Source organism: Panthera leo, chromosome B3 (genome assembly GCF_018350215.1).
Source record: "Panthera leo isolate Ple1 chromosome B3, P.leo_Ple1_pat1.1, whole genome shotgun sequence".
In the NCBI taxonomy this organism is placed as follows: Eukaryota; Metazoa; Chordata; class Mammalia; order Carnivora; family Felidae; genus Panthera; species Panthera leo.
In genome coordinates, this window is record NC_056684.1 from 135,271,510 (window position 1) to 135,298,697 (window position 27,188).

Sequence of the window (27,188 nt, forward strand, 5' to 3'; positions counted from 1 at the left end):
CCTTAGAGATGCCTTCAGAACCACTAGAACATTCTTTTGAGCAGCCCCAACACCAGCAAATCCGTATCTTAGTGTCAGTTTCTGAAAGGGCCAAGGATCAGCTGGTGTCAGGAGAGTAGCTAAAAAAAAAAAAAAAAAGCTGAGCAGGGCGCCTGGGTGGCTCAGTCGGTTAAGGGTCAGGTTCTTGGGTTTCGGCTCAGGTCATGATCTTGTGGTTTGTGGGTTCGAGTCCTGTGTCAGACTCCGTGCTGACAGTGCAGAGCCTCTTGGGATTTTCTCTCTCTCTCTCTCTCTCTCTCTCTCTCTCTCTCTCTGCCCCTCCCCTGCTCATGCACTCGCTCTCCCTAAATAATAATTAATTAATTAATAAAGCTGAGCTTGTGGAGCCCCTCAGCCTCCTTACAGGATCCCCTCAAATGCCCCCAAATGATGGCAGCATCCTAAAAACACCACCACCCTGTGACCATCTGAGGGACACTTGGGATCCAAAACATGCTCACTCAGTCCTCACCCCTGTAAGGGGGGACGCGGTGGGGTGACTGTGCCCACATGGACCTGCCTGAGGTCCCCCAACTAGGAAGTGCTGGACCCTGTGTGACCTCTAACGCAGCGCACATCCACTCAAGCAGCAAGTAACGCTGGGCCTCCCCATTTGGAAAAAAAAAAGACATGATAAAAGGGTCAGCACTCTGGCCTTCAAAAAATCAGAGGGGCCCTTTCCCAAACCCTCACTTCCCTCAAGGGCCAATCACCCATTCCAGCATGTTCCTCACGCGTGTCACCTCTGTGGGGCCCCCAGGAAGTGCCCTGGGCGCAGAGAGCTTTCGGAGGAGTCCCGGAGCTTACAGTGGTCCGGGAGGATGAAGCCCCTGCAGTGACCCAGTGGAGTGGGGTTTTACCTCGTTCCCCAAGACTTCTCACTACTGAGCAGACCTCCTCCACCCTTCAGATCACATCATCCCTGCCCCCTCCAAAATACCACAGGGTAGCAGGGTAAGTGCGGCAGGACAGACGGCCAACGCCCTGTCCCAGCCGGGCCCCTGCGACGGCGGGAAGCCTGGTTACCTGACGTGCCGGCGGAGAAGTTCTTCAGCGAGGGCCTCTGGACCACGGTGTAGGACTCGCCCACCACAAACACCTTGTACAAAACAGCGTTGTGGTTGATGAAGTTCTGGACCACACATGGTGGCTGGATGGCACTCAGGCCCTCCTGGTTGAACACGATGGCCATCTATAGAAACAGGGAGCCAAGAGCTCTGTCAGAATCCACCAGCTACTCAGCCTTACCCAGGGGCACATCACCTGACCAGATGCACCAAGAGCCATCCCTGTGAACTGAGGACGCCCCAGGAAGAATCTCAAGCCAGGACGAGGGGAGTGAGACTCGAGAATGAACACCTGGGGGTCGATTCACTCCTGCTGTGGGGATTTGGAAATCCTGTACCATCAGGCTGTCCACGTAGGGTTGAGCTGGCTGTGCACTGCCCAACTCCACACCGTAATCCTGGGAACGGGACCCCCGGCTGTATGCTATTCAATCCTTACGACATCCTTAGAGATTCTTCCACAAAGATCCAGGAGAGGCGGGGAGTGTAAGGCAATGGATCGGGAATTGGGAGGCCTCGGGTCAAAGTCTGCATAAGGGTAAGGGCTATCTCTGGTCGAGCACTCAGAACATGCCCAGCCCTGTTCTGACCACTTAATGCGAGTCACCTGGTGCTGTCCTCACGCTGCACCTCTGAGGTGGGCACTGCTATCATGCACCTTTTACAGATGGGGAAACTGAGGCCCTGAGCAGCTCAGTGGCTGGTTGGAAAGTGATGGAGCCCAGGCTGGGACTGGGTCTGCCCAGCACGAAGTCTTGGCCTCATCACACATTCAGTGAACCACATGGATGCTTGAGAAATGGGAACGTGCTGCTCTGACTCCGATGCCTGTGGGGACAAAGGTCCCCACTGAGAGGATCTGGTAGGGCCACGAAGGTAGGGAGGGCAGAGGCACAGCTGGAGAAAATCTCTGCTTTGGCTCAGCTGCCAGAGCCGGGACCATGACTAATCCCTTGCAGCCCAAAGGCCCCAGGAGGGAGCCACCAGATGCCCAGGACCATGGGCAGGAATGACGGAGCCTGGACAGCTGGCTGCCTGCACTGGCAGCCACCCCTGACGTCAACTGTCACAGAGCACCACCCCAACGTTCCTGGTGCTCAGCCGGGCAGGGCAGGAGTGGAGAGGCAGGCCACATGCAGAAACAAAAAATGCGTGCATCTGTGTGCATGTGTGTGCACATGTGAGTGCATGCGTGTGCCGCAGCGACCGTGTCCTTAGCCTTCTGACAAGGAAGAGAAAGGCCACAGGCTGCCCTGGAGCCAGACGAGCCAGACACGGGGTTAAGTCCTAGCTCCAGCACCTGGCTGCATGAGGGCTGACAGGGGACTCGCCCTAAGCTCATTTTCCTCACTTGTAAAACAGCAACAATAACTACCATGGGATAGATGCTTCAGGGGCACTTTGAGCTTCTGGCTTAGTGGTTTAACAAAGAGGTGGGGGGGGGGGGGAGGGGGGCGGGGGGAGGATGATGATTTCACTGCCAAGCAAATCAGTGTGCACGCACTGGCTTAAAAACAAAACAAAACAAAAAACAAACAGCTCTATGAACAGGAAATAAAAAGAGAGTGGTCTGCCAAAACCAGTTGACTTTAGTTGAGCTTGGGATTCTGAGGGAGGGGTCAGGCAGACCTCAGTACAGGTAAGGAAGGACCCTAATCAGAAAGCCTCACTTTTGGGGTGCCTGGGTGGTTCAGACGGTTGAGCATCCGACTTGGGCCCAGGTCATGATCTCACAGTTTGGGAGTTTGGGCCTCGCATTGGGCTCTCTGCTGACAGCTCAGAGCCTCCAGCCTTGCTTTGGATTCTGTGTCTCCCTGTCTCTTTCTCTCTAACTCTCCCCACTGTGCTCTCTCTCGAAAATAAAAAAATAAACATTTTTTTTAAATTAAAAAAAAAAGCCTCACTTTTCTGTTTAAAGTGAATTACGTCCACAGACCTGTCCTCCATCCTTGCTGCACCCAACATCCCCAGGCCCCCGTGAAACAGGGGAAGAGCCTTGCTCCTCAACGCCCAGGCTCATGCCATGGAGGGCACCCCACTCAAAGGGGCATCCCTCTGATGTTGAAGCCTGCCAGGAGGCAGGCAGCCCAGAGCACACACAGACTCCCTGGGAGTCTCCAGATCCCAATGTTGGATGCTCCTCCGTTCCCGATCTGGGGGAGCCCCTCCCTGAAACAGCACACTGTGGGTTGGGAGAAGTGGGGGGGGGGGGCGGAGACAGGGAGGTACCCATGTGTACATTTTGGAGCCAGACTCAGACAGCAAGACTGAGGGGTGAAAGCTGCCCCCAAAGGCACTGACCCCATACGTTGGCAGGAGGGAACTCACTTGGACCTGGAACCCCCACTGCTTCTCCCGTGCCCCGGCAGGCTCCATAGCAGCTGGTTCCCTAATAGCTCACCCGACAGGTGCAGGGCAGCACGTATGGCAACTCCCTCATTCCCCGGCGACCGCTATGCCATCCCCACGTGCAGACACTCAGAGAGGCTGGGTAATCTGCCCCAAGTCCCACCGCTGGCAGTGCCCAGAGCCAGACCCGCTCCCAGGTCCACAAGATTTCAGAGTTCTCTTGTGAAGACAGAAGTGGTTTCTTCCCTGCAGGCTGACCTTTTCTGCATCAGGATGGTCTAATCACACTAATGATGATTAGAGTCATCCTTCCATCCAGAAAACTGCAAGGCACTGACCAACAGAGGAACCACGTGCTAGTGAGAAGGGGCAGGTGGAAGGCTGGCAGGCAGGTGCCGAGGGGAATGTGGGTTCTGGCGACATGACTCTGGCTGCTCTGAAGCATTCCGGCTCCCTCCCAGCGCCTGGCATGGAGCACATCCCTGGCCCAGAGCCCAGGCAGGCCCAGGCAGGGATGGCTCCCCAAGGGCAACCAGCCTTACGAGGCGGCTGACCTCTGCAGCAGGCCGCGATTTCCCGGGGCTGCCCCCACATTCCTTCCCACGGGCAGAGGCACACCCTCGGCCCAGCAGCTTCCATCACACCATGTACCATATATCACCCTGACACTTTCTATTTATAGGCATATAAGCGTCGCCACAAACGTATGCCAGGGAGAAAGACCACCACGGAACTCTGCTTCCGGGCACTGCTGGGGGCTGTCCAGGTTTCATCCTAAGGTCTCGGGGAGCACTTCTGACTGGGTCAGACTCTCCCCACGGGGCCCTCAGGATGGGCGCTGAGTCTACTGCCCAGTGCACCCTCCCCGGTGCCAAACAGGAAGGCCCCCAGGCCGGGCCGTGTCTGTAAGGGAATGAAATGCAGACGATGGGGTGGGGGTGGAGGGAAGCCCTGAGGGCAATGTCCCAGTGTGGTTCCAAAGACAGCAAGGGCAACCCAATGGAGTCCCTGCCTGGCCACCTGCTCCCCTTACCCCCGGAAGGCCTCCTCTGCTTATGGTCCTGCACCATATCTCACCGGTGCTATGTCTCTGGGACTCGGTCTCTACCCCCCGGGGCAGGGTGCACACCCTATGCGTTCTTCCCCGGGCACTGAGTGGGGCTGGGAATGCCCACGGGGGAATAAAGGAATGACAGAGAGGGTGGAGGAATCCCCACACACTGGCAAGTAGAGTGCCGCTGCCTCCCCCACTCCCTTCTAAATTCAGCAGGACCAGCCGGTCTGTGAGCAGCTGGCAGGGACACCACATCTCCAGTGAGCAGCACTCAGAGGGGCCTGGGGCAGTGGCTGGCACAGAGCAGGTGCCCAGGGAGCTATCGACACTGATGAGCCAAAGGTTGGAAAGTCAGACAGGTCAAACTGGGACGTGATGTGACTTGCTGGGGCTCGCGGCGGGCAGGCAGACCCCTGGCACACCCATCCCGCCCCTGGGGACAGGACAGGCACGGGGAGAAGCTGGAGACCACGCACAAAGCCACAACCAGGAGCAGGACAGGGAGCCGGAGCAGCAGGTGTGAGATCTGGCACACAGACCCCTGCGGGCTCCCAGAGAGACACCGTGAGCTGGAAAGGTGGGGGCATAGGGGGAGATGGGGACACAGGGCAGTCAAAGCTTCCACTCACCTCATGAGAGTTGGTGCCATGAGCCACTCTCGTTTTGCAAACTATGGAGCAGGGAGAGAAAAGCAGAGAGAAATCAGTGAGGTTATTCTCCACAAAGCCTGACTCGCGGTACAGGGAGAAATTCTTGACCCTCCAGCAGCCCGTGGGGATGAGGTAGCAGACACGCGGACTCAACAACGGTCAGCATCTGCACTCAGGCGTCTGGACAGACACCGCCAGGCCGGCAAAAGAGCACCCGCCGCCCACACCACCTGATGACCCGTGACCGCTGAGTGCTGCAAAGCCCTCCCTGGTGGCCATGGCCTTCACGCATCCCAGGGAGCACAGACAGCCCCCCATCCCCACCCGGCCCGCGGCCCGGCCAGCCTGCCCAGCGGGGCCTGGGCGTGGTACGCACTGAAGGGGAATGCCAGGCCGTTCTTCTCCAGGAGCCTCATGGTGTCGTCTCCGCACAGGCTGGTGAGCTCCATGAAGGGTGGCGAGCAGATCCTGTCATCTGGGGACGGCAAAGAAGCCCACGTCAGCACGCCTGCCTACTAGCCCCCGGGCCCACTTCCTGTGACAGAGCCACCTCCCCGGGGCCACACTCGACAGCCCTGCTCTCCTGAGCAGACACCCCCAAGTCCGCAGCGAGTGCGCGCGTGCACACACAGACACACACACTGACAGTAATGGCAGCATATTCTTCAATTACATTTCTTTTTTCTTTTTTAATTTTTATTTGAGAGGGAGTATGTATGCATCTGTGCATGTGAGCAGGGGAGAGGGGCAGAGGGTGAGAGAGAGAATCCCAAGCAGGCTCCACCCCAGTACAGAGCCCGACTCAGGACTCCATCCCATGACCCTGGGATCACGACCTGAGCCTAAATCAAGAGTCCGACACTCAACCGACTGGGCCCCCCAGGCGCCCCTTTAATTACATTTCCTAACGTTTCCATAATTACAAAACCAGTATGTGAGGAGTGTAAAACTTGACTCAAAAAAAAGTAAGAACCACACGCGTTCACAGATAAGACTATGACAACAAACTTCTCAGCCTGAGGCATATACACATTTTATGCACGCAGAACTTTACAAGAGGATCCTGTTTTGCGGCCCAGATTTTCTCTCAACAAACCATGAGCATTGTTCTGGTTCAACAGAGGCTTCTCCCACCGTATGCCTCATCGGCTTAACAATAACTGCAGGAGTGGTGCCACGTGCTTAGCTCCTGGCACATGTCTAGCACCGTGCAGAGGACTTTGCATGCATCACCTCTGAAGTCTGCAAAATAATCCTTTGAGAAGGAAGCTGACCGTCAGGGAGATTAAAGTGCATGCCCAAGGCTACACAAGCGTTCCTGTGCCTGGGGACACAAGGGCCCTCACCCTCTCGCTACCTAAAGGACACATCTCATCAGCCACCTGCCTGCCAGGTCTGGCCTCCTGACTCTCTCCCTCCCTCTCTCCCTTTCTCAAGCACACTCCCCACCCTTCTCCAGCCTCCTGCAGACACACTCCAGCCCCGGCCTTGCCCCCCTGCCAACAGCTTCTCACACCCTGCCTTTCCTGAGTCCCCGGGCTCAGAGGGGTGCCCATCCAGTGGGTTCTCGGCATGTTTGGTTTCTCTGAAAAGCTCTGGATGCTGGGTCTGCTCTGCTTGTCCGGACGATCCTGGTGCCAGGCACTGAGCTAGGCCAAGACAGATTATTTGTGGGATAACCAAAGGTGCTCTGATGCTCTCTACTGATTGCTAAATTACATTACTGGTTTGTTATTACTGCTTCTTGTCTACTCCCCTTCTCAGACCAGGCCAGCAGCTCCTCAGGAGGTGGTGGGACCACCCTGTACTTCTGGGCACAGAGGCCAGGAAAGGCCGAGCGTTAGTGAGGGGGTGGTGCCCCCCCCCAACTTGGAAACCAAACCAAAAGTAAACAAGCAAAGTGGCTTGTCTCCAGGAGCTTCTAGCTACTTGGCTGGCTAAGGTCAGTACATTAAACCAAGGTTTAAGATCCAGCCTCATATAGCTCATAAAAATGAATGCCAAGAATTACACAGGGCATGTTAAAAATGTTTCTACCCGCCCCTGCTTCCCCGCTCCCCGCCCCCCCCGCCCAAGCCCAGGCTCCAAACTGGCGCAAAATTGTCGGGTGTTGGCAGATTTCAGGGGTTGCAGGACTTCTTGGGGACCACGGGAGGGTGGTCTGGGGGCAGCGTCTGCTGAGCCCTGGCAGACAGTGCTGCAGGCCTTCCAAACACAGAAGTCCTTTAATCCTCAAATTGCTGTGGTGGTGTCTCCACGGGCAGAGGCCAAAACAGGCAGCCTGCCCCAAGTCACATGATGGTCAATGACAGAGGTTCAAAGGGCAGGCCAGGAAAAGAGAAGTCAGGAAAATCAGGGTGGGGACGTACTGGGGCTGCGTCCTGGCTCTCAGCTGTAAGCCACTACCTAAATAAGGCCCCATTTCTGCACCCCCAGCCTAGACTCAAGAGCTGGGGTGGGAAAGCTTGTTGCTGCAAAAGCACAGCCCCTGCAGCCCAACCCGAACAGAATGTGACACTCAAGGCCTCAATCTGCAGTAGACAGGGGCTCACCTGGTTTGACTGGAGCCCGGAGCCCCTTGGCCCACCCCCTCCCACAGGAAGATTCAGAGATCCCTGGGGCCCAACAGGCCACCTCCTGTAAGAGCTTCCAGACACCCCATCACCAGATTTTTCAGAGCAGATGCCTCTGCCTGGCCTTTAGATTTGCCTTGCAATATCCCTGTCAACGTCCCCTCCCACCCCAGCCTACCCAAACTTCTACATGTCACTGACAACAGCCAACTTCTCAATAAACTGCACTTGATATGTGCCAAACAACACAGTCTACACAGCGACTCAAGCCCCTTCACAAGAACCCCATGAGAAAGTACTGTCACTCCCATTTTACAGAAGAGGAAAATGGGGCACAGAGAGGCGAAGCTCCCCGCCCAGAGTTACACAGTGAGTATGTGGTGTAGCTGGGGCCGGGGGGGGGGGGGGGCTCAGACCTGGGCAGTTGGCTCCCTAGTAGAAAAAGTGTCCATTCCATATTAGCAGGAGAAAGGACAAAGCTTTTACTGAGATGATCATCTCAACAGACTCAGAGAAAGCACTTGACAAAATCCAACAGCCTTCAAGATAAAAACACTGAGCAAACTAGGAATAGAGGGGAATTTCTTCACTGATTAAAGAGCATTTATAAAAACCACAGAAACATCCTACTTTGGGGTGAAAGACTGGATGCTTTCCGCCTAAGATCAGGAACAAGACAAGAATGTCTGTTCTCGCCACTTCTATTCATTCAATACCATACTGGGTGTTCTCGCCAGGGCAATTAGGAGAGAGTGAAATCAAAAGCATCCAGACTGGAAAGAAGAAGTAAAACTACCTCTACATGCAGGTGGTATGATCTTCTCTATAGGAAATCCCAAGGAATCCACACACACAAACCCCAAAAACTATGAAGATAAGCCAGTTCAGCAAGACTGCAGAATAAAAGATCAACACACAAAAAACAATTATATTTCTACCTACTAGCAATGAACAATCTGAATGTGAAATTAAGAAAATAATTCTACTTATACTAGCATCAAAAAATAAAAGCACTTAAGAAATAAACCTAACAAAGACTTAAATGCTGGAAAAGACAAAATATTATTGAAAGACATTCAGGAAGATCTCAATAGATGGAAAGACGTCCCATGTTCATGGATAAGAGGTTTAATACATTAAGCTGACAACACTCTCACACTGATCTACAGATTCAGCACAATCCCCATTAAAATCCCAGCTTTCTTTTAGCAGGAAGTGACAAGTTAATCTTTAAATTCATGTAAAAATGCAAGGGACCCAGAACAGCCAGTATTGAAATCCTGAAAAAGAATAAAGTTGGAAGACTCACACTTCCCAATTTAAAAACTTACAATAAAACTACAGTAATCGTGCAGTATGGTAGTGGTACAAGATCCGACATACACATCGATGGACTAGAATTGAGACACCAGAAAGAGAGTCAACTGCTTTTCCACCAGGGAGCCAATACAATTCAACAGGGAGAACAACAGTCTTTTCAACCAATCCAAAAACTGGATATCCATGTGTGAGAGAATGAATCTGGAACCCTACCTCACACCATACACAAGAATTGATTCAAAATGGATCATGATCTAAACTGCAGATCTAAAACAATAAAAACTCTTAGAAGAAAACATGAGTGTAAATCTTCATGACCTTGGATCAGGTAATGGTTTCTTAGACACTAAAAGCATAAGCAACGAAAGTAAAAAAAAAAAAAAAAGACAAATCTGACATCATCGAAATTCAAAACTTTTGTGCTTCAAAGGGCACTGTCAAGAAAGCAAAAAGGACAACCCACAGAATGGAGAAAAATATTTGCAAATCATGTATCTGATAATGGCCTAATATCCAAAACCTATAAAGAACTATTAACAAATAAACAATAAAAAGATGACCCAAATTTAAAATGGGCAAAGGATTTGAATAGAAAGTTCTCAACATAAGACATACAGATGGCCGGTGCGCACGTGAAAAGATGCTCAACATCATTAGCCATCAAGGAAATACACATCAAAACTACAAGGAGATCCTATTTCACATCTACTAGGATGGCTATAATCAAAAAGACAGGAGGGGCGCCTGGGTGGCTCAGTCGGTTAAGCGTCCGACTTCGGCTCAGGTCACGATCTTGCGGTATGTGAGTTCGAGCCCCGCGCCGGGCTCCGTGCTGACTGCTCAGAGCCTGGAGCCTGTTTCAGATTCTGTGTCTCCCTCTCTCTCTGCCCCTCCCCCATTCATGCTCTGTCTCTCTCTGTCTCAAAAATAAATAAACGTTTAAAAAAAATTAAAAAAAAAAAAGCCAGGAAATAACAAGTGCTAACATTGCCAGTGGGAATGTACGATGATACAGCTGCTTTGGGAAACAGTCTGGCAGTCCCACAAACAGTTAACAGAGTCACAGTGTGATTCCCAGATATGCAACCAAGGGAATGGAAACCTATGTCCACACAAAAACCTGCCCAGGAACGTTCACAGCAGCACTGGCAAAAAGTGGCAACAACCGAAATGCCCCTCAACTGACGAGTGGGTAAACAAGATATGATGTGCCCATTCAATGGGGTATCATTCAGCCAGAAAAAGGAAAGATGTGCCGACACGGGCTACAACATGACCTTGAAAACTGTATGCTGAGCGAAGGAAGCTGGTCACAAAAATCCCATATTGTGTGACTTCATTCATATGAAATGTCCAGAATAGGCAAATCTGTCTACAGTGGTTGCCCAGGGCTGGCGGGGATGGGGACTGATTACAAATGGGTACATTTCTTTCTGGGATGAGGAAAATGTTCTGGCCTTAGATAATGGTGATGGTTGCACAATTTGGGGAAGATACTCAAAACTATTGAACTGTATGTGTACTTTAAAAAGGTGGATTTCAGGGGCACCTGGGTGGCTCAGCCGGTTAAGCATCTGACTTCAGCTCAGGTCATGATCCCATAGTTTGTGAGTTCGAGCCCCATGTTGGGCTCTGTGCTGACAGCTCAGAGCCTGGAGCCTACTTCAGATTCTATGTCTGTCTGTCTGTCTGTCTCTCTCTCTCTCTCTGCTCCTCCCCTGCCTGCTCTCTCTCTCTCAAAAATGAACATTAAAAAAACTTTTTTAATAAATTAAAAGGTGGATTTTATGGCATGTGCACTGTATCAACCAAAAGGAAACAACAAGAAAAATTCCCCAGCAGCAGCAGCTGCCATCTCTCAAGTGCATACTCCACGTACAGCGTCTCTTTTAAACCTGCAGCTCCCCCTCCCTCACCCCCCGTCGTCAGGTCCAGGGTGAAGTCAGACAAGGCCAAGGCAAGTGCTTCCTCCAGAGATGTTTGGGGTCCAGAGGAAAAGCAGAGACGAGACACTTCCAGTGAATGGGCCACATCTAGCATTAAGCCAGACAGCCCCAGTTTTCTGAAATCTCAGGCTGTGATGTGAAGCGGGGCCCAAGAGAGGTGGCACCAGGAAGGAGGGGCACACGCACACCGTCACGGTCTTCCCCCCTTCTCCCAACTTGGAGCCTGCTGACCACACTCTGAGCAGCAGGCACCACTGGGTGCCCACCCTGCTCTCGCTCCAGGGGTAGGTCTGGGACTGAGACTGGCCAATCACACTGCCAAGAAGGACCCATAGTCAGAGCTCAGTCACCAGCAAGAGGCAGCACCGGGTGAAGGCAGTCTTGAGCCTGCAGGGCAGAGGCTGGAAGGGACCACTGTCCACACCAGGCCATGGCTACTCCACGCCCCAGGCCTGTTCCTCTCTGGACTCGAGTACAGGACACGACGATGTCTTTACTGCTTGAACCAGGATCATCCTGCGTGTCCGGGAAATCACACTGAATTAGAAACAACTACGGTTCCTATTTTGGGGTCAACAACCATTTGCCACCAGTGGCAAGATACGTGTCGTGTTGGGGCTCTGCTAAATCATAGGAGCCAGAAATACAGCACTTAACAAACAGACGTGCCCACCCGCATGGAGCTTACATTCCCAGACAGTAAACCAGGCTGCTAAGTGAGATGCACCCCTAGATGGTGCTGGTGGCGTGCCGCAAAGGGGTGCCAGCAGAGCAGGGGCGGGGTCAGGGAGCAAGGTCTCGCTGAACAGAGACAAGGGAAGGTGAGCAGGTGGCAAAGGCGATGCATCTGGGGTCAGTGTGCTCGTGCTCCGGTGGGGGGGGGGGGGGAGGGGGACAGGCCGCGGTAGCATCAGAGCCAGCGCCCTGATGGCAGCTGGCACGGCGGCCCCGCCTCGCGGGGCATGGCAACAGCTGAGGGTTCCGCCAGCTCTCCCGTGGGAAACTCGCAACATCACCAGCAGCTCTTCTCCCCAAAGAGAGACTGAAGACTTTCTAGAAGTCAGCCCTGGGAGCCCGGGAGGCTATTTCTGGTTCCCAGAAAAAGGCTACTGTTGCTTATTTATCTATCATCTTTATTTCTGGATGGGAGCTGGAAAGAGGCTTTTTTTAGTCGGATGGTGGGTTGTGTTCTGTTCAGAGCCGAAACGTTAGCCCCTGGGAAACTGAAACAGCGCCGTCCTCCCTCGTCTGCCACCCTCATCACAGAATGTGAAGCTGGAGGCCCTCAGAGATGAGCGAGTCCCAGCCATGTGTCCACACGTCTGAAGAGGAAAGAGAACAGTTCAAGGCCACACACAAGTTACCAGCAGACCAAAAGGTGAGAGCCCAGGCGTCTTGAGTCACACCCGGCCTCACTCTGCCAGGTGGCCATGCTCTTATCTGACTACAGGCAGCTGCTACAGAACTACCAAGAAGGTAAAAGACCAATGACAAACAGGTGGATATAAGAGGACAGCTAGGGGTGAGACGGCACTCTGAAGCCTGACTGTGAACCTGGGGTAAATTGCTCATCACCTGTAACCTTTGGCAAGTTGACTAAACTCTGCTGGGCCTTATTCTCTTCATCTGTAAAATGGGAGCACTGTCTCCCTGGAGGGTTGTCGGGAGCCCTGGTACGTAACAGGTACCCCGCAGTGGCAAGGCCAGCTGGGGACACCCACAGGGGAGCAGGCCGATGCTGCACATGGCCACTGGTCCATGTCCGGCCTCTTGGGGCGTGTCGGGTGCCGGGCCCCGACCTCACTTGCTCTCTCGTGCACCCAGCGTGGTGCTGGCAGAGCAGTCTGTCCTCCCGTGGCTGTGAAAGACATCTTGGCAGAACCCTGGTGGTAGTGGAGAGACTGGGCACAGCTGTAATGGGACCCTGTCTTGGTTCCCTTCTCTTGGACAGGTGTAATTTCTTCACCCAGGCAGTATCTGATGCAAAGACCACCCAGGGGCAGGGACAGTCTCCGAGGACATGCAGGGCTGGAAGCCTCTGAAGCTTCTGTGGCAGGCAGGGCCCCACGAGTGAACAACGCCCAGGAGTTAGGGCTGGGCAGAGGGGAGAAGAGGCGGCAGGCAGCCAAGGAAGGGGACCCAGGGGGCCAGGAGCCTGCTGTGTGGCCCAGAGCAGTGGGACGACATCAGGAAAGTGTGCCAGAGGAAATACCTATCTTTGCCAGTTCTTGTCTCCCTCTCTAGAAGGTCAGTTCTACAAGGGCAGGCAGGAGCTTCTAGGTTTTGTTCACAGCCATAGCCCAGTGCCTAGAACACTGCCTGGCACATAGTAGCTGCTCAACAAACACTTGCCGAGTGAGTGATCTGACCTGTGGCGTGAAGGGGTCACTGTTGCCTAAGGCACAAGGCTGGCTCCTCGGGCGTCCGGGGCACATCTGGACAGACACGGGGCATGTGGTCGGCGTGTCAGGGAACCACCTGACCCACGTTCTGTACCCAGCCTGCGCACAGGCCTCTTGCCATCATGTCGTCACACCCCTCCACCTCCGGGCTTGTTCCACTTGGAAACAAGAAAGCAGTCACATACATCCCTGCTCAGCCTGGCCTTGCGCCCTCTGAAGGACATCCCCTGCACAAGCATCCTCTTTACCTACTTTGCTACGACTGTGATCGGACTTGCCTTCTTAATTCTGATTTTCTCAAACACCGTTGCTGCCGCTGTCTTCCTGTGACTTCGCGTATCCTGGTTACCTGACTGGTGACGTTTCCCCTGAAGTCATTTACATTTGTGCCAATGTTTCTCCACCAGACGTGGCTTCGATGAATGTGTCTCACATAAGGATTTGTGCTTGTGGTGAGCCACTTCCATTGGCCAAATTCCCAGAAGTCACTTTCGGGGTCCACGGGAATCGCCGTTTCTGCGGTAACTGTTGCGCAACACTGAGCCGTTTCCCAAGAGGACTGCAGGTCTTTGCTGTGGCACCTGCAGTGAATGGTCTCGACCGTGCCCTGTCAGCCCTGGGTAGCCCTACTTTCAGAAATCTGGGAAGTGCCTTTAGGAAGGAGGACAGTGGGTGACGTGGGCAACAATGCCATCGCTGCACACATGGTCACTCGGGGGCCAGCGGGCCGCCTGGAACAGTGAGCAGGGCACGGAGGCCGTGAGGCTGGCGTGGGGAGTCACTAGAGCAAAAGCTCTGAACCGAGGCCTGGAGACCAGTGTGCAATCCCAGCGGCTTCCCTGGGCCCCGGGCTCCGGACCGGCAGAATGGGAGTCATAACGAGCCGGCCCTGTCCACGCGCTGGCGCCGCAGTGAGAACCGAGGACACGGAAAAAGTGCCGTGGAGCCCACACAAGGCCAGGCAAAGGAGCCGGCCGTTCCAAGGGCCCCGTCCTGCCATCTGTTCACACCTTCCTCGCACAGCTCCGGGCCCAGGTGCCACCGTGAGCCGGGTGGTGGCCAGGGCCCTTGGCCGCCCCCTGCTCCAGCCAGGGACAGAAGCAGAGGCAACAGAAGCACCCAACCCCGTGGCGTGCTGGAGGCAAGGCCAGGAGAAAGCGCGTGACTCAGAGTTCCAGCCAGCCGACCGGGGCTCCCCAACCCGCGGGAGAGCTGGGCTGCCGACGGGGCAGCGCCCCCAGGCCGGGCGCTAGGAAGCACGTGGCTCAGGAGGCAGACCTGTAACTGCGTCCTGGAGAGACAGGGAGGGCTCCACAGGAGGAGGCCACGCCCGTGGGCCCTAGCCAAGGCGGGAAGAAGTTTCCATCTGGACAAACCCTCTTGCCTCAGCCAGAGCGGCCGCACCGACTCAGGTCCACCTTGCGGGCAGAACGTTGGCTCTGGGAGGGCAGGGGCTTCCTCCATCGCGTTCACGGCCCGACCCCAGTGAAGGGGCGGATGAGTGAACCAAGCAGACACTGGCCTGGGCTCCCACCTCTCCCAGCCCAAGAGAAGCAGCCCCTATCAAAACTCGGTTCCCACAGGACCAGCCCCATCTCGTCCCGGGGTCCTGCACACCACCCCCAGATGCTGCCTCTCAGAGCCGGGCTCCGTCCTGCCTCCCTGAGCCACTCCCCATGCCCAGGGGCCCAGGTCCCAGGGCGGGACATGGTCTTATGCAGCACTGTCACTGGCAGAGCAGGCACAGGAAAAGGTTCAGGGGCAGAAGGGTCGGGTCCCCACTCCATTTTCTCAGAGCTGAGGAAAAAACAGTGCCCTGATGTCCCAGGCCCGGAGCCTTGCACATGCTGGTCCCCCAGCCCACCAAATCCTTTTTCCTAGCCCCTTCTCGGCCTGATGAACTGCTGCCTGTCCTCCTAGCCTGGTCAGGCCACCTTCTGTGCATCTAGGAAAAGGGCCCTTCTGCTGGCTCATCTCTTGGTGACTAATGATGTGCTGAACTTGGCACAGACTGGGCGCCCCTGGACGGTCCGCAGGAGACACAGGCTACCTGGGTTTGAATCCCAGCTCCACCTCATGGGAGCTTTGTGACTCTGGCCAAGCAACTTTAACTCTCTGCCTCAGTTTCCTCGCTAGAAGATGAGGGCAACAGTACCTACTTCACAGGGCCGTCCCCCACCCCCCCATGAAACGGTCCGTAAGTACAGACTATATGTCCATACCTCGCCATAGTTGCAACAAACCTTTTTTATTTAACAAGAAATAAACTGTGACTGATACAGCTAAATTACAGATTACCAAGCATGAGTGGCAGAAGTGAGGTGTGTTGGGGAAGGGCAGGCAGATCATATGCCAAATACATACCCTGACATGTCCACCATGACGCTCAGGGCCAGGGCAGTCATGGAAGACTGCCTGGAGGAGACCGTTACCACACATGGGGGCCCAGAAAGCAAAACGTGACAGCGATGATGAGCATCGATTCTGCAGCTGAGAGCCAGCCCAGTCCCTGCAACCTGTGCCACCCAGGCCAGGCCAGTGACCCTCTCTGACCCTTTCCCTCATCCATAAAATGGGAAAGCAACACTGCCCACCTCCAAGCTGTTACAGACACTTGGTGAGGCCATATGCACGACGGGCATCTGAAAACACATGAGAACCAGAGTTGGCCCTGTTTCTCTAGACATACCACCCTCCTCATGGCATCTCTGCAGGCGCTTTCCCTCTGGGAGGGGAGGCACCACCCCAGGGTTGGGGCAGCTACAGTGGCCTCAGCCCGTCCTCCTGGGACCCTGACCAAACAGGTACTGTGGACGAGCACTGGGGCTCCTTCCCAGCTGCCTGACTCCATGATCCTGGAGGCTGTGAATCAGGGAACCCCCTTCTTGGTACCTTCACCCCCATCACCATCTTCTCCCCACAGCTTCTGCTCTCCCCACAAACCACTGGACTTCTGGCACCTCGCCCGCCTTATTCACCATCTAACCCAAACCACACATCGCTATCAGATCCTGGGTCATCTTTCTAAAGCTCCCACGTGTATACTGAGGCTATTCTCAGCTCAAGAATTGTCCATGGCTGACTCAAGTGGAAGTCCAAAGCCCTTCCAGGCTTCTGCAACTTGCCCCTGCTTACCTTCCTGTTACGGGTTGAACTGTGTTCCCCCACAATCCATATGCTGAAGTCCCAACCCCCCGTTCCTCTGAACATGACTGTATTTGGAGACGGGGCCTTTAGAGAAGTGATGACGTTGAAACAAGGTCATCCGGGCGGGCCCTAATCCAATCTGACTGGTGTCCTTATGAGAGGAGATTAAGACACAGACAGGCACAGGGGGATGACCATGTGAGGACACAGGGAGAAGGCGGCCACCTACGAGCCAAGGAGCCAGGCCTCTGAAGGAACCAGCCCTATGACACCTCGATCCTGGACTTCCAGCTTCCAGAACCATAAAGTTCTGTTGTTGAGGCTGCAGGTCTGTGGTGCTTAGCTGGGGCAGCTCTAGCCAACTAATGTACTTCCTAAGTCCTCCCGCAACACAGAACCCAAGATCCTTGCCAGCTAAACCCTGGCTCCTGGCGGAGCTCTCACTGTTCCCCACACTCACCTCTGGGATGCCCCTCCTCCCACCACTTGGCCATGACCCACTCATCCAGTTCCCCTGTGCCCTCGAGAACAAGTGGTCTCCCACTGATACCACCTCCCGGCAGTGTCTCACCCAGAACCTTCCACCAGCAGCCTCGCGTGTTCCAGCACCACCGCTCTCCTGCCCTGCTACCTTGTCTGATTGCTCATGTCTCAGACCCTGTTATATTTCCACAGGTTTGGGGTTTGGCTCAGGAACCAGGCAGTACGTTCCTTGGGGTCAGGATCCAGCCTTCCCCCACTCCAGCACTGCTCTGAGGTGGCAGCAAGAAACATCTCTCTGGCAAGTGCACATGTGTGAGATGAACCGGGAGACAGAATAAAAGTGAGCTGTGAGCACTGGAAACAACACAAAGGGGGTGGCCTGCAACTCCCCAAGCGGCCACTATGTGGCGCCGCTGGTCTGGGACAGCCCTGATGACTGGCATTGGGCTGGAAGGGGTAAAGCCCTGAGAGCCTGGCCTGCCAACCTGCAGGCGCCACTGTCCGTGACTCATTTAGTGCTTGACTGTCCAAAGTCACTTTCCCTCTGCCGGTAAGCTGTTAGGGGCCAGGAGCCACATGCTCTTGAATTCTAGGCAGGGAAAGATGCTCCGAGCATTCTGGGTAAACCAAGTTTCAGCCTGACAGCAGCTCTGAAGATAATCCGAAGGGCTCTTCGGCTCATGGTGATGGCAGCCCCTCTGTAACTTGGAACAGTTGAGTCACAGGCATGTGGGGGTGGGAGAGCTGCGACAGGCCCGGGCTGGGAGCCCAGGAAGGGCCCAGAAGACAGGCCCATGGCTGAGAGGAAGTGGATGTGGGAACCGGTCTCTGATCTGGAGCTGAGCCTGGGCCTGCAGAGGGCATCCCTGTCCTTGGCACAACTTCCTGCTGTCACTGCCCAGAGCACAGTGTCCTGTCCACCTGGCCTGGCCAGGAAGGGCTCCGGCACTATCTGAGCAACCGTTTGCCCTTCCCCAGGCAGCACTCCATCCTCACCTCCCCACTCTCCTGGGCGAGTCCTCTCCTAGGACGTCCTCACCGCCCATGTCTCCAACCACCTGCCACCCCTCCATCAGCTAAGTCAGAATCTGTTCTTCCTTGTTGCCGATTCCCGCCAGTTATGCCTACGAATGGTCCCTTGAGCTGTCCTCTCTGTCCCTGAACACCTACTTCCCCAGTTCATTCTGCGTTGTTTATGGCAGGTGACTCACCTCTCCCTGTACCCTGAGGGCCCCTTGGATTTGTTGGGGGGATTTGAGTTGCGCTTCAAAAGGGTGGAAACAATTGGACGGCAGTGACATCATCGTGCGTATCTTCACACCATTCATAGCCTCGGATGAGATGAAGCCGAAATAATATGTTTTGTTTGGTTTAAGACCGTTGCAGCCCTCGAAGCCGGCATGCCCTGGGGATGTGGGGACTGGGGAGCCTGACTCATGGAAACCACCTGGAAATCTGCCGGGACTCCGGGTCAGTCCCAGGAGAAGCGGTTCCTCATCCTCCTAGCCGGTCCCTCGTAGCCTATGGGTATACGCACTAGTGGGCCAAGCGCCTGGGTTCCAATCCTAGGGCCCCTGGCTCACCCTGAGCTGCTTCTCCGCGCCTCAGTTTCCACATCTGCAAGATGGGGATAACAGCGGTAGCTACCACACCAAGGACCACTGGGAGGACTAACTAAGACACCGTGAGTTACCGTGCCGGGACCACAGGTAGTAAGCAATAAGCAGCAGGAGACATGGCTTCACTGCTGTTACCAGTCACAGCTGGGGCTGCTCTCCTTCCTCCCCGAGGTCCAGCCAACACCCCAGGGTCCAGGCCGAACCTACGACAGAGCTGAGGGCTCCTCAGGAGCTAGGACCGTCTCAGGACTACTAGGCACAGGGCAGGGGTGCCCTCTTCCAGCAGCTGCTGTGGGACAAGAGAGGAAAGAGGGCCCTGCTCACATTGCCCAGGCACCGAGGAGCTCAGCTGGAGCCAGAGGGCAATCGAGGCTGACAGGGAGAGCGGCCCACAGGGAACCGCGTCCCTGAAAGGCAGGCAGGACTGGGTGCCACTCATCAGTCCAGTTTATCCAGAGCAGCTGAGGGAAGGAAGGGCGTGACACCTCAAAGGGCCTGTGAGGACAGTGGGTGTGAGGGAAGGCCCGCCAGGGCTCCTTCTGCCCAGGTCACCGACCACACAGACCAGGCAGGGGCCGGGAGGCTAACGGGCACAGGGTCGGGCCCGGGTGGCATTCCTCCCCAGGACGCCCGAGGGGAGCAGCAGGGGAAGTGAGGGGAGAAGTGGCACCTCCTGAGAAGGAGGGGGCTTGTGCTGTCTCCTTCCTGCTCACACAGAGCAGAGGGGGAAGCTGGGGTGAGGGAGGCCCAGCAGGAGCGACGGGTGGAAGCTTTGCCTATACCTCCCACCACACCCACCCCTGAGCTCTGGACAAAACGGGTTTCGCTCAGTCTCTCACACAAGCTCCCACCTCTGGGCTCACGCCCCAGCATGTGCCTCCCAATCCTGGTACCCAGTCACCCCTGACAGGCCTGGGGGACTGCCTTGCTCACCTCAGTACACGTGGGGCCTGTCCTAGAGCCAAGAACGCTGCAGGCCTGCCCTGGCTATGCTCTGCGGAGAGCTGCGCGGGCCTGCAACGCGGCTCCTTCCACCGAGAGGTGGACCCAGGCAGGCGCACACAGCCCAGTGCCAGGTCTCAACTCACGGGATTCTCCTAGCAGCGCTATGCACAGATCACGACCGTCACCTCCATTGTGCATGGAAGGACACTGAGGCCCCGGGAGGGTACATTCTGTCCTCAGGGCAGAAAGCCAGTATGTGGCAGAGCCAGCTTCCACGCAGGCAGCCTGGCTCCACGGCCATGCCCTCAGCGCGGCAGCCTAAGTGGAACCTCACTGCCCTCCTCTCCTCAGTCCCACTAAAGGTCTCTGGGCCTAGAGGGAGTTAGAGAGGCGTCAAGCTGGCTACGCGTCCCCAACACTGTGTGATTGGATATCCCAGGCTGCCTGAGTATGTGCGGCCTTGAGGAAGTTCCTCACCCCTCCGTGCCTTGGTTTCCTGGTCTGTAAAATGGGGGTAAGAACAGTCCTCAGTCCTGTCCGTGGCCTGCTGCCAGGATCAAACGAACTGACCTACAGACACTTCAAACAGAAACTGGCACATGGTAGGTACGAAGTGACAGATCCCGCCATCCCTCCACCTTGAGTACTGGTGCGGTTACTCGAAGGGCTACCATTTTAAAAAGTCTAAGATCACCTCAGTGAGCCCAGCACTGCTCTGCATGGCCCGACAAGGCCCCTGGGGAGAGGGAAAAGCAGGGAGTGGACGTGGAAGAACATCGCGCCTGCGTTTTCCTGCCTGGAGACAGTGCCGTTGACGCCGAGCATTAAGGGAGATGGCCTCGTCCATCTGTCCACCGAGACAGAACTGGGACTCTTAAAGCGGACCAGCAGCCAACATGCGGGCCATCTCCCGGAGGGCCACCACTCTCCCCTCGGCAGAGCGCTCGGCTTCGAGCAGCATCCTCAGGCTCAGAAGACAAGGTCAGATGTGAGCTGTCAGTCCCCAGCAGGATCAGAAAAACAGCGACGTCAGCAACGGGCCGAGAGAACATGAGACAGACGAAACGTTCACAGGCCTGACAGTGTTCTCAGCCACGGCCAGAGCTTTCTGAGGCAGCGGAGTGAAAACTCCCTGGCAGTCTTCTCCAAAGGCGGCCTCGCTGACGTGGGTCCTTGACTTGACTGTCGTTTGGAGCCAGTGGGTGGAGGGCACTCTTCACCAGCGGCTGCAGCCCCTACGCTGCTCCCTGGAGGCTCTGAGGGCCCCAAAGGCCTTGCCGCAGCTGCTACCTCCCTGCCCGCAGCTTGAGCCTCGGGCTCTCTGGCTACAGGTGAGTGGTCGGGGTGGTGGCGGGAGGAGGGGGCAGTCACTGGAAGATGTGGAATCAGCCCGAAACCGAGGGCGGGGGGTTGCTTGTGGGCAGGGACAGAGAGAAAGAAATGCCACAGCTCAGACATCTCCCGGTCTGACACCGCCCTGGTCAGCTGGATGAGCAGTTTCCTCCCATCTGACTTAGCTAATGACCTGCTTCATCTCCAGGGCCCAGAGTGCTGTTTGCACTGGGACGTTCACAAAGCCCCGGAACAGAGGAGCCAGACACGGGCCCAGGCAGAGACACGGACATTCCTGAGCCCTATTCCAGCTGATGGAGACGGCTGCTGGCAAAATGTGGATTAACTCCATGGCAGCTGTTTCCAGTGATTTATGGCCCCTTCCGGACCGAGGCAGACACTCGCTGCCCCCACTCAGCTCCAGCTCCCAAAATGCAGCAGCCTTTTTTTGTTTTCAAGACATTTCAAAAATAATGTTTAAAGTGCTCTCTCTGGCAGCTCATATTCTAAAAGCAGAACAGAAAATGTTAGCTTGGCCCCAGTGCAAAGATGAAGCTTCCATCAATGAAACAGTCTGTATTTTAAACAAGGAGACAACTTCCTTAATCCAGAAAGGATGGCAACCAATCAAGAAGAAGAAGACCACCAACCCAACGGAGAAGTGGGCAAATGAAGAGACTCACACATAGAAGAAATGCAAAGGGCCAATAAGCGTATAAAGAGATGCTCTATCAGGGATGCCTGGGTGGCTCGGTCGGTTAGGCGTCCGACTTCGGCTCAGGTCATGATCTCACGGTTCGTGAGTTCAAGCCCCGCGTTGGGCTCTGTGCTGACAGCTTAGAGCCGGGAGCCTGCTTCAGATTCTGTGTTTCCGTCTCTCTCTGCCCCTTCCTCTCTCTCTCTCTCTCAAAAATAAATTAACATTAAAAAAAAAAGAGAGATGCTCTATCTTGTCAATGACGGAAGAAATGCCAATTAAGATAGGTATCATTTCCCTGGACAATGGGCACAGGAGAGTGACATTTACTCAAACTTTTTGAAGAACAATCCAGCGGTACCTGCCAATGTGAGAGCAATGTTTACAAAAATCTCTCTCTGAGGAATTCTACTTCTAGGAATTAATGTTAGAGAAATATGCAAAAATCTATGTTTACTACAGCCCGGTTGAATAAAAAAAAATTAAACTGGAATGTCCTTATGAGCTCAATATAATCAAGCAAATTATGATTCTATCAATCATGTGCTGAAATATTATGTTGCCACCAAAAATGAGCCAAGCAGACCTATCTCCCTCTTCTTTCATGGGCCATGGAAAGAAGCCAAGATACATACTAAATAGGGAAAAAAACAAGTTTTATGAGAACACGTATAGTATGATTCTGCTTCTTTTCTTCTTTAAAGTACATATATATATTTGTACGTGTATGAGAAGGGTCTAGAAGGATGGATTCCACACCGTTAAAAGCAGCTGCCTCTGGGAAGTGAGTCACCAACAACCAGGGCCCTGCCTGTCGATATGGAGGGAATTCAAGGTCAGGTTTGCGCAGAGTTGGAGGTGAGCAGCACCCAGTCTGGGGATTCTTAAAGTGTGGTGGGCAGAGCAAGCCTTTCACCAGAAGCCCTACAGAGAGGAGCAGGAGGGCCTACAACCGCCTGGAGGGGGAAAGCCGAATACTGCCATATTCCATTGATTCTAAGACATGTGTTTTTTCTTTTTTCTTTTTCTTAAATTTTTTCAAGTGTTTATCCATTTTGAGAGAGGAAGAGAGCGAACAGGGGAGGGGCAGAGAGAGAGAGAGAGAGAGAGAGAGAGAGAGAGAGGGAATCCCAAGCAGGCCCCACACCATCAGTGCAGAGCCAACGCAGGGCTTGAACCCACAAACCATGAGATCATGACCTTAGCTGAAATCAAGAGGCAGACACTTAATTGACTGAGCCACCCAGACGCCCCTAAGACATATGTTTTTTCATTTTCCATCTCTGAGGTTGAGATGTGTCTCATCATTGATGCTGTATCACAATTTAATTAGCACTTGCCCCCTATTTGTGGGATATAAACTACCACTATATCTTACCATCAGTGGTGAAATTCATCACACCACCCTCCAGAAGACTCGAGAGTTAAAGTGACATATTAAAGGCTCTGAGAAGTCCTGTGGCAAAGAACTTTCTCCAATGCAATCCCCTTTCTTCTTCCTTAATTCTCATCTTCACCTTTCTCTTTACTTACAAATGAGAATATGCTAGGGCTCCACAAAGTGTCCTCTTATGGATGTCTGCAAAAGCCCTGGTTTGAAGAGGGGCATGCTTATTTTTAAAAATTCGATATAATGACCATTTGGCAAGTACCACAGTAGCAACACTTGTCATCAAGAACCATCAATGGTTCTAAAATAGCAGGCAAAAGTATGACGAGAAACAGGGTGTCTGCAAAGGTTATAAGATAACTGCTAATTACAGAGAAAAATAGAAATGAACAGTAGAGAAACGTGACACACGGCACTCCGACCAAATGATCAGTTAACCAGATAGAACACACAGCAACGTCATGCCCTCCTGATAGACAGGATGTGCAAAGGAGGGCACAGCATTGCTGGTGTGGCGTTCCTGCCCAAAACGCAGAATGTCAACCGAATCCCGTTAACACTGGAAAACATCTGATAGACCCAAAGTGAGGCTGGCAAAATAAATGGGCAGGGCTCTTCCAACCTGCCCGGGTCACGGAAGACAAACAGCCTGAAGCCCTGCCCCAGATGGGAGGAGACCACAGACAAGAACGACCAGGAGAAGGGCAGCGGTGAGGAAGCTGGTGAAACTGTTAATCAATGGCATTGCTACTGAGGTGAATTCCCGGGCTTAGAGAACTGTATCACAGTCACATGGATGTTGACACAAGCCACAGCTGTGGAAGGGCATAAGGAAACTTAGTGTACCATTTTTCGCAACTTTTTTGGTAAATCTAAAATTACTTAAAAATAAAAAAAATTACACTAAAAACTGTATAATGTGAACTTAACCATAGAACTATAATAACTGATAAAAAAAAAAAGGCAATGGAAACAGGACAAAAGCCTTGAGTGTGCTACATGAGGGGTCACCCTGAAAATTCTTGTTTGGGGGAAATAAACCCAGGCGACGCATTGACAAACATGAGGCTGGGTGTTCGGGGAGGATGGAAGCAGAGGGGAGCACTGCCCTGGAGGGGCCTGGTCTCGTGGGGGTCGGAAGGCCCACAATCCAGCTCACCAGCACAAATCTAGTGCTAAACCGAAGAGAAAGAACTCAAGATTGGCAGGGTCACAACGCACATGGTGTGGTCTGAAACCACTATGCAGTGTCACCCAGAATTATGGTCTATTGAGTAAGCCTTCAATGCATAATCATGTTTCATTCTCACAACCACCCTATGAGGAAGGTGCTACTATGATTATCCCCATTTTACAGATAGGAAAACGCAGGCTCGGGACAGTTAAATAACTTGCCTAAATGCACACAGCTAATGTAAAGACAGCATCCGAACCCAGGCAGTCTGACTCGTGATGCTTCTGAGGAGATTACTACAGAGGTGTGGGGCCCATGGAAAGAGTACCGAGTGGTGCTGGCTCAGTCCTACAACTTCTCTGGGTCCCTTTCCTCATCTTAAAGATATAGAGAAGAGCAGCTTTGGAGGCACTGAGAGCTCAAGATCTCTTTCAGCTGGAAAGATACAAAGTGGGCCTTACATTCACACTAAAGGGTAAATGACTAATATCTGATACTTTCGGATCAACGTGACCAACAAGTATGTTTTGAGTATCCGTCTGCCCTACTATGTCTCAGGGAAAAGACGTTGAGATTTCTTATTGTGGGTGCTGGGAGACTCTGAGTGTGATGGGGGATGTGGGGCAGGTTCCTGGGAGTCTCAAGTCTGCAGGGGTTGGTCATCACAACAAGGGGAAAGAAACTCCAGAAAAGGGAGCCAGGGTCTCAAAGACAAACAGCATCTGGCTCACCAACTGGCCCTGGGGGGAAGCCCTGCATATTCAGGGAAGAAAGGACCGGCCTAGAGGAGCCATCAGAGCCTGGTGGGGTCAGTCAGGAGGGGTGGAGGGGTGTGTCTCGGGGTCAGGAGGAGACAGTGGGGTCTGTGTGCCAGCACACGAGCAAGAAGCCTGGTATCTCATCCAGAGACACTGGGCTAGACGGAGCTGGAGGGAGGCACCCGTGGGGGAAGGGGCTGCCCCTGCCTGGCTGCTATAGTCCCAAAGGCTTGGAAGGTCCAGTGAGAAGCTCTGAGGGCACAAACAGGAAAGTTCTTTCCAAGAACGGACCTGAGTCTCCTTGGGAGGCTGCAAACCAGCCACCATGAGAGCCCACTTCACTCCCGGAATCTCTCCTTGGAACCTCCAGTGCTGTGTCCTAGACTGTGGCAGAGGAAGTGAGGAATTTGGCAGAGGACTGCCAAAGAGAGGTCAGCACCAGCATGGAGGGGGCAGGCACCCCTATCAGGCCGCCATGGCAGCAGGAAGGCAAGGTGGGGAGCTGGGTGCTGGTCTGCTGTCATTCGGTCAGACCATACCAGCTCTGGGACTCTGGCTTCCGGTATAACTGCAGAAAACAAGAAGTGAGGGGACACCTGCACCCTCCCCACAAAGGGAGTCACTGCATCTCCACGTCCCTGACCCAGTAAGACCAGCCCCTGGGCCCCGGCACTAGGAGGCCTGGACCTTGAGAGCTCTGAGGCAGAAGCTGAGTCTGTTTCCCCAGGGAACAGGGGCCGCTGCCCTCCGGGCACAGCCCTCAGCCTTCTGGAACGCAGAATGTGTCAAGATGGAGGCTGCTGAAGAGCAGGCTGGGGTCTGTGCATTCCCCAAGGTACCTGTCATCTCCCCGCTGCAGGTAGGCCAGGGTGGGGAGACACAAAGGAAACAGCTCTCGGGCGGGAGGAGAATGAGCAGGCCTAGGCCTGTGGGGGGCAGGCGGGGACAAGCAGTGAGCAGACGTGAGCCAGTGGGAAGTCCTCCCGTGCTCTGGGCTCTGCGGTCTCCACTGTGAGCCCGTCTGGCAGGGCCAACACCCTCAGGATTCCTGCGGGTGATACAGGGCCTCACTTCAGAAGGGGACCTCTGAGGGCTGAGGATGAGCCGGCAGGCAGGTGGGTGGAGCAGAGAGAGACACAGAGTCCCTGCAGGGCCGGATGCCCGGACAGCAGCAGAGGTGAACCCTGGCCCCAGGCCCGCACGGCAGGTGTGGCCTCTGACCCGGAGCCAAGGACAGGAGCAGACCCCACCCAGGGCGAGCAGAGGGCACGGAGATGGGTGGGGTTCAGAGAATCAGCTGCAAAATGCATCTGGTGTAGGAAGGAGGCTCGGTTTTGGAGTCGGCACAGGGCTCGACGTGAAGACTTCTGAAACCCTCCCCTCTCTCAGCCTCCACTTTCTCATTGCTGAGAGGATTCACCACGAGGAGAGGAGGAGCTGCCCGCCCAGGGCCAGGCATGGTCCTCAGTACTATCCTCAGCATCTACCTCCTCTTGGCAGGTGACAAAGGGAGGCTCACCAGGGCACCGCCAAAATGCCACTAGGTCCAGGCCCAGGCCCCACCTAATGCTGGGAAGGTGCCTACCTCGGCCGGGCCCACAGATGGTGCTCTACCCACCATCCTGCTCTGGCGACCCTCTGCCTCGATCTGAACATGGGGTCTCTACCTGGGTCACAGGAAGCAGACGACATGAAAAATGAGGACAGTGTTTCTCCCACATGCCCCCAAATCCAGGAGGGAAACCAGGAGCCAAGCACCCACCCAAAGCCCCCACCGCCACCCAAGCTTGTAGAAGCTGTGCCATTTGCACAGCCACCTGCTCCAGGGGTTTGCCCAGGCCCGGCCTGGTGCTCTGTCCCCTTGGCCTCAGCGCTGTGGGTCAGGCTGGCTGACACTCAAGGGAGACACAGGCAGGCAGGCACCGTAAGGCCTCCTGTGAAGCCCACTCAATACGTATGGAGTGTTTATTTGGCAGGCTGTTTCAAAACTCCAGCCTCCTGCACAAAATCAGGCTGGAAGCTGGCTGACTCGGGGCTGACAGTCCTTGGGGTGCGCTCACTCCTGTCCTCCTTGTCCTCGACTCCAGGCCCCGCCACCCACTACCAGTTTCTGCCACATGCCTCCCGCCTAGAACCTGGGCGCCCAGCAGGACCAAGGAGAGGGAGCCGACGGCATGGGACACCCAACTCTGGGCCACCCGCACTCGCTGCAACGAACAGGGCCCGACCCGCTGCACACTGGC

At 54.5% G+C, this 27,188-nt stretch overlaps 1 protein-coding gene across 5 annotated transcripts in view; it reads right to left on the reverse strand.

Moving 5' to 3' along the window:
- The window catches only part of ITPK1 (inositol-tetrakisphosphate 1-kinase), a 179,395-nt gene that overhangs the window by 16,383 nt on the left and 135,824 nt on the right, over nucleotides 1–27,188 (reverse strand). For all 5 annotated transcript variants that reach the window (XM_042944141.1, XM_042944143.1, XM_042944140.1 and 2 more), the window contains 3 exons: nucleotides 5,536–5,634; nucleotides 5,139–5,179; nucleotides 1,066–1,231 (listed from right to left, as the gene is read on the reverse strand). In XM_042944141.1, the coding sequence (XP_042800075.1) occupies nucleotides 1,066–1,231; nucleotides 5,139–5,179; nucleotides 5,536–5,634 (306 nt within the window). The remainder of the gene's footprint in view (nucleotides 1–1,065; nucleotides 1,232–5,138; nucleotides 5,180–5,535; nucleotides 5,635–27,188) is intronic.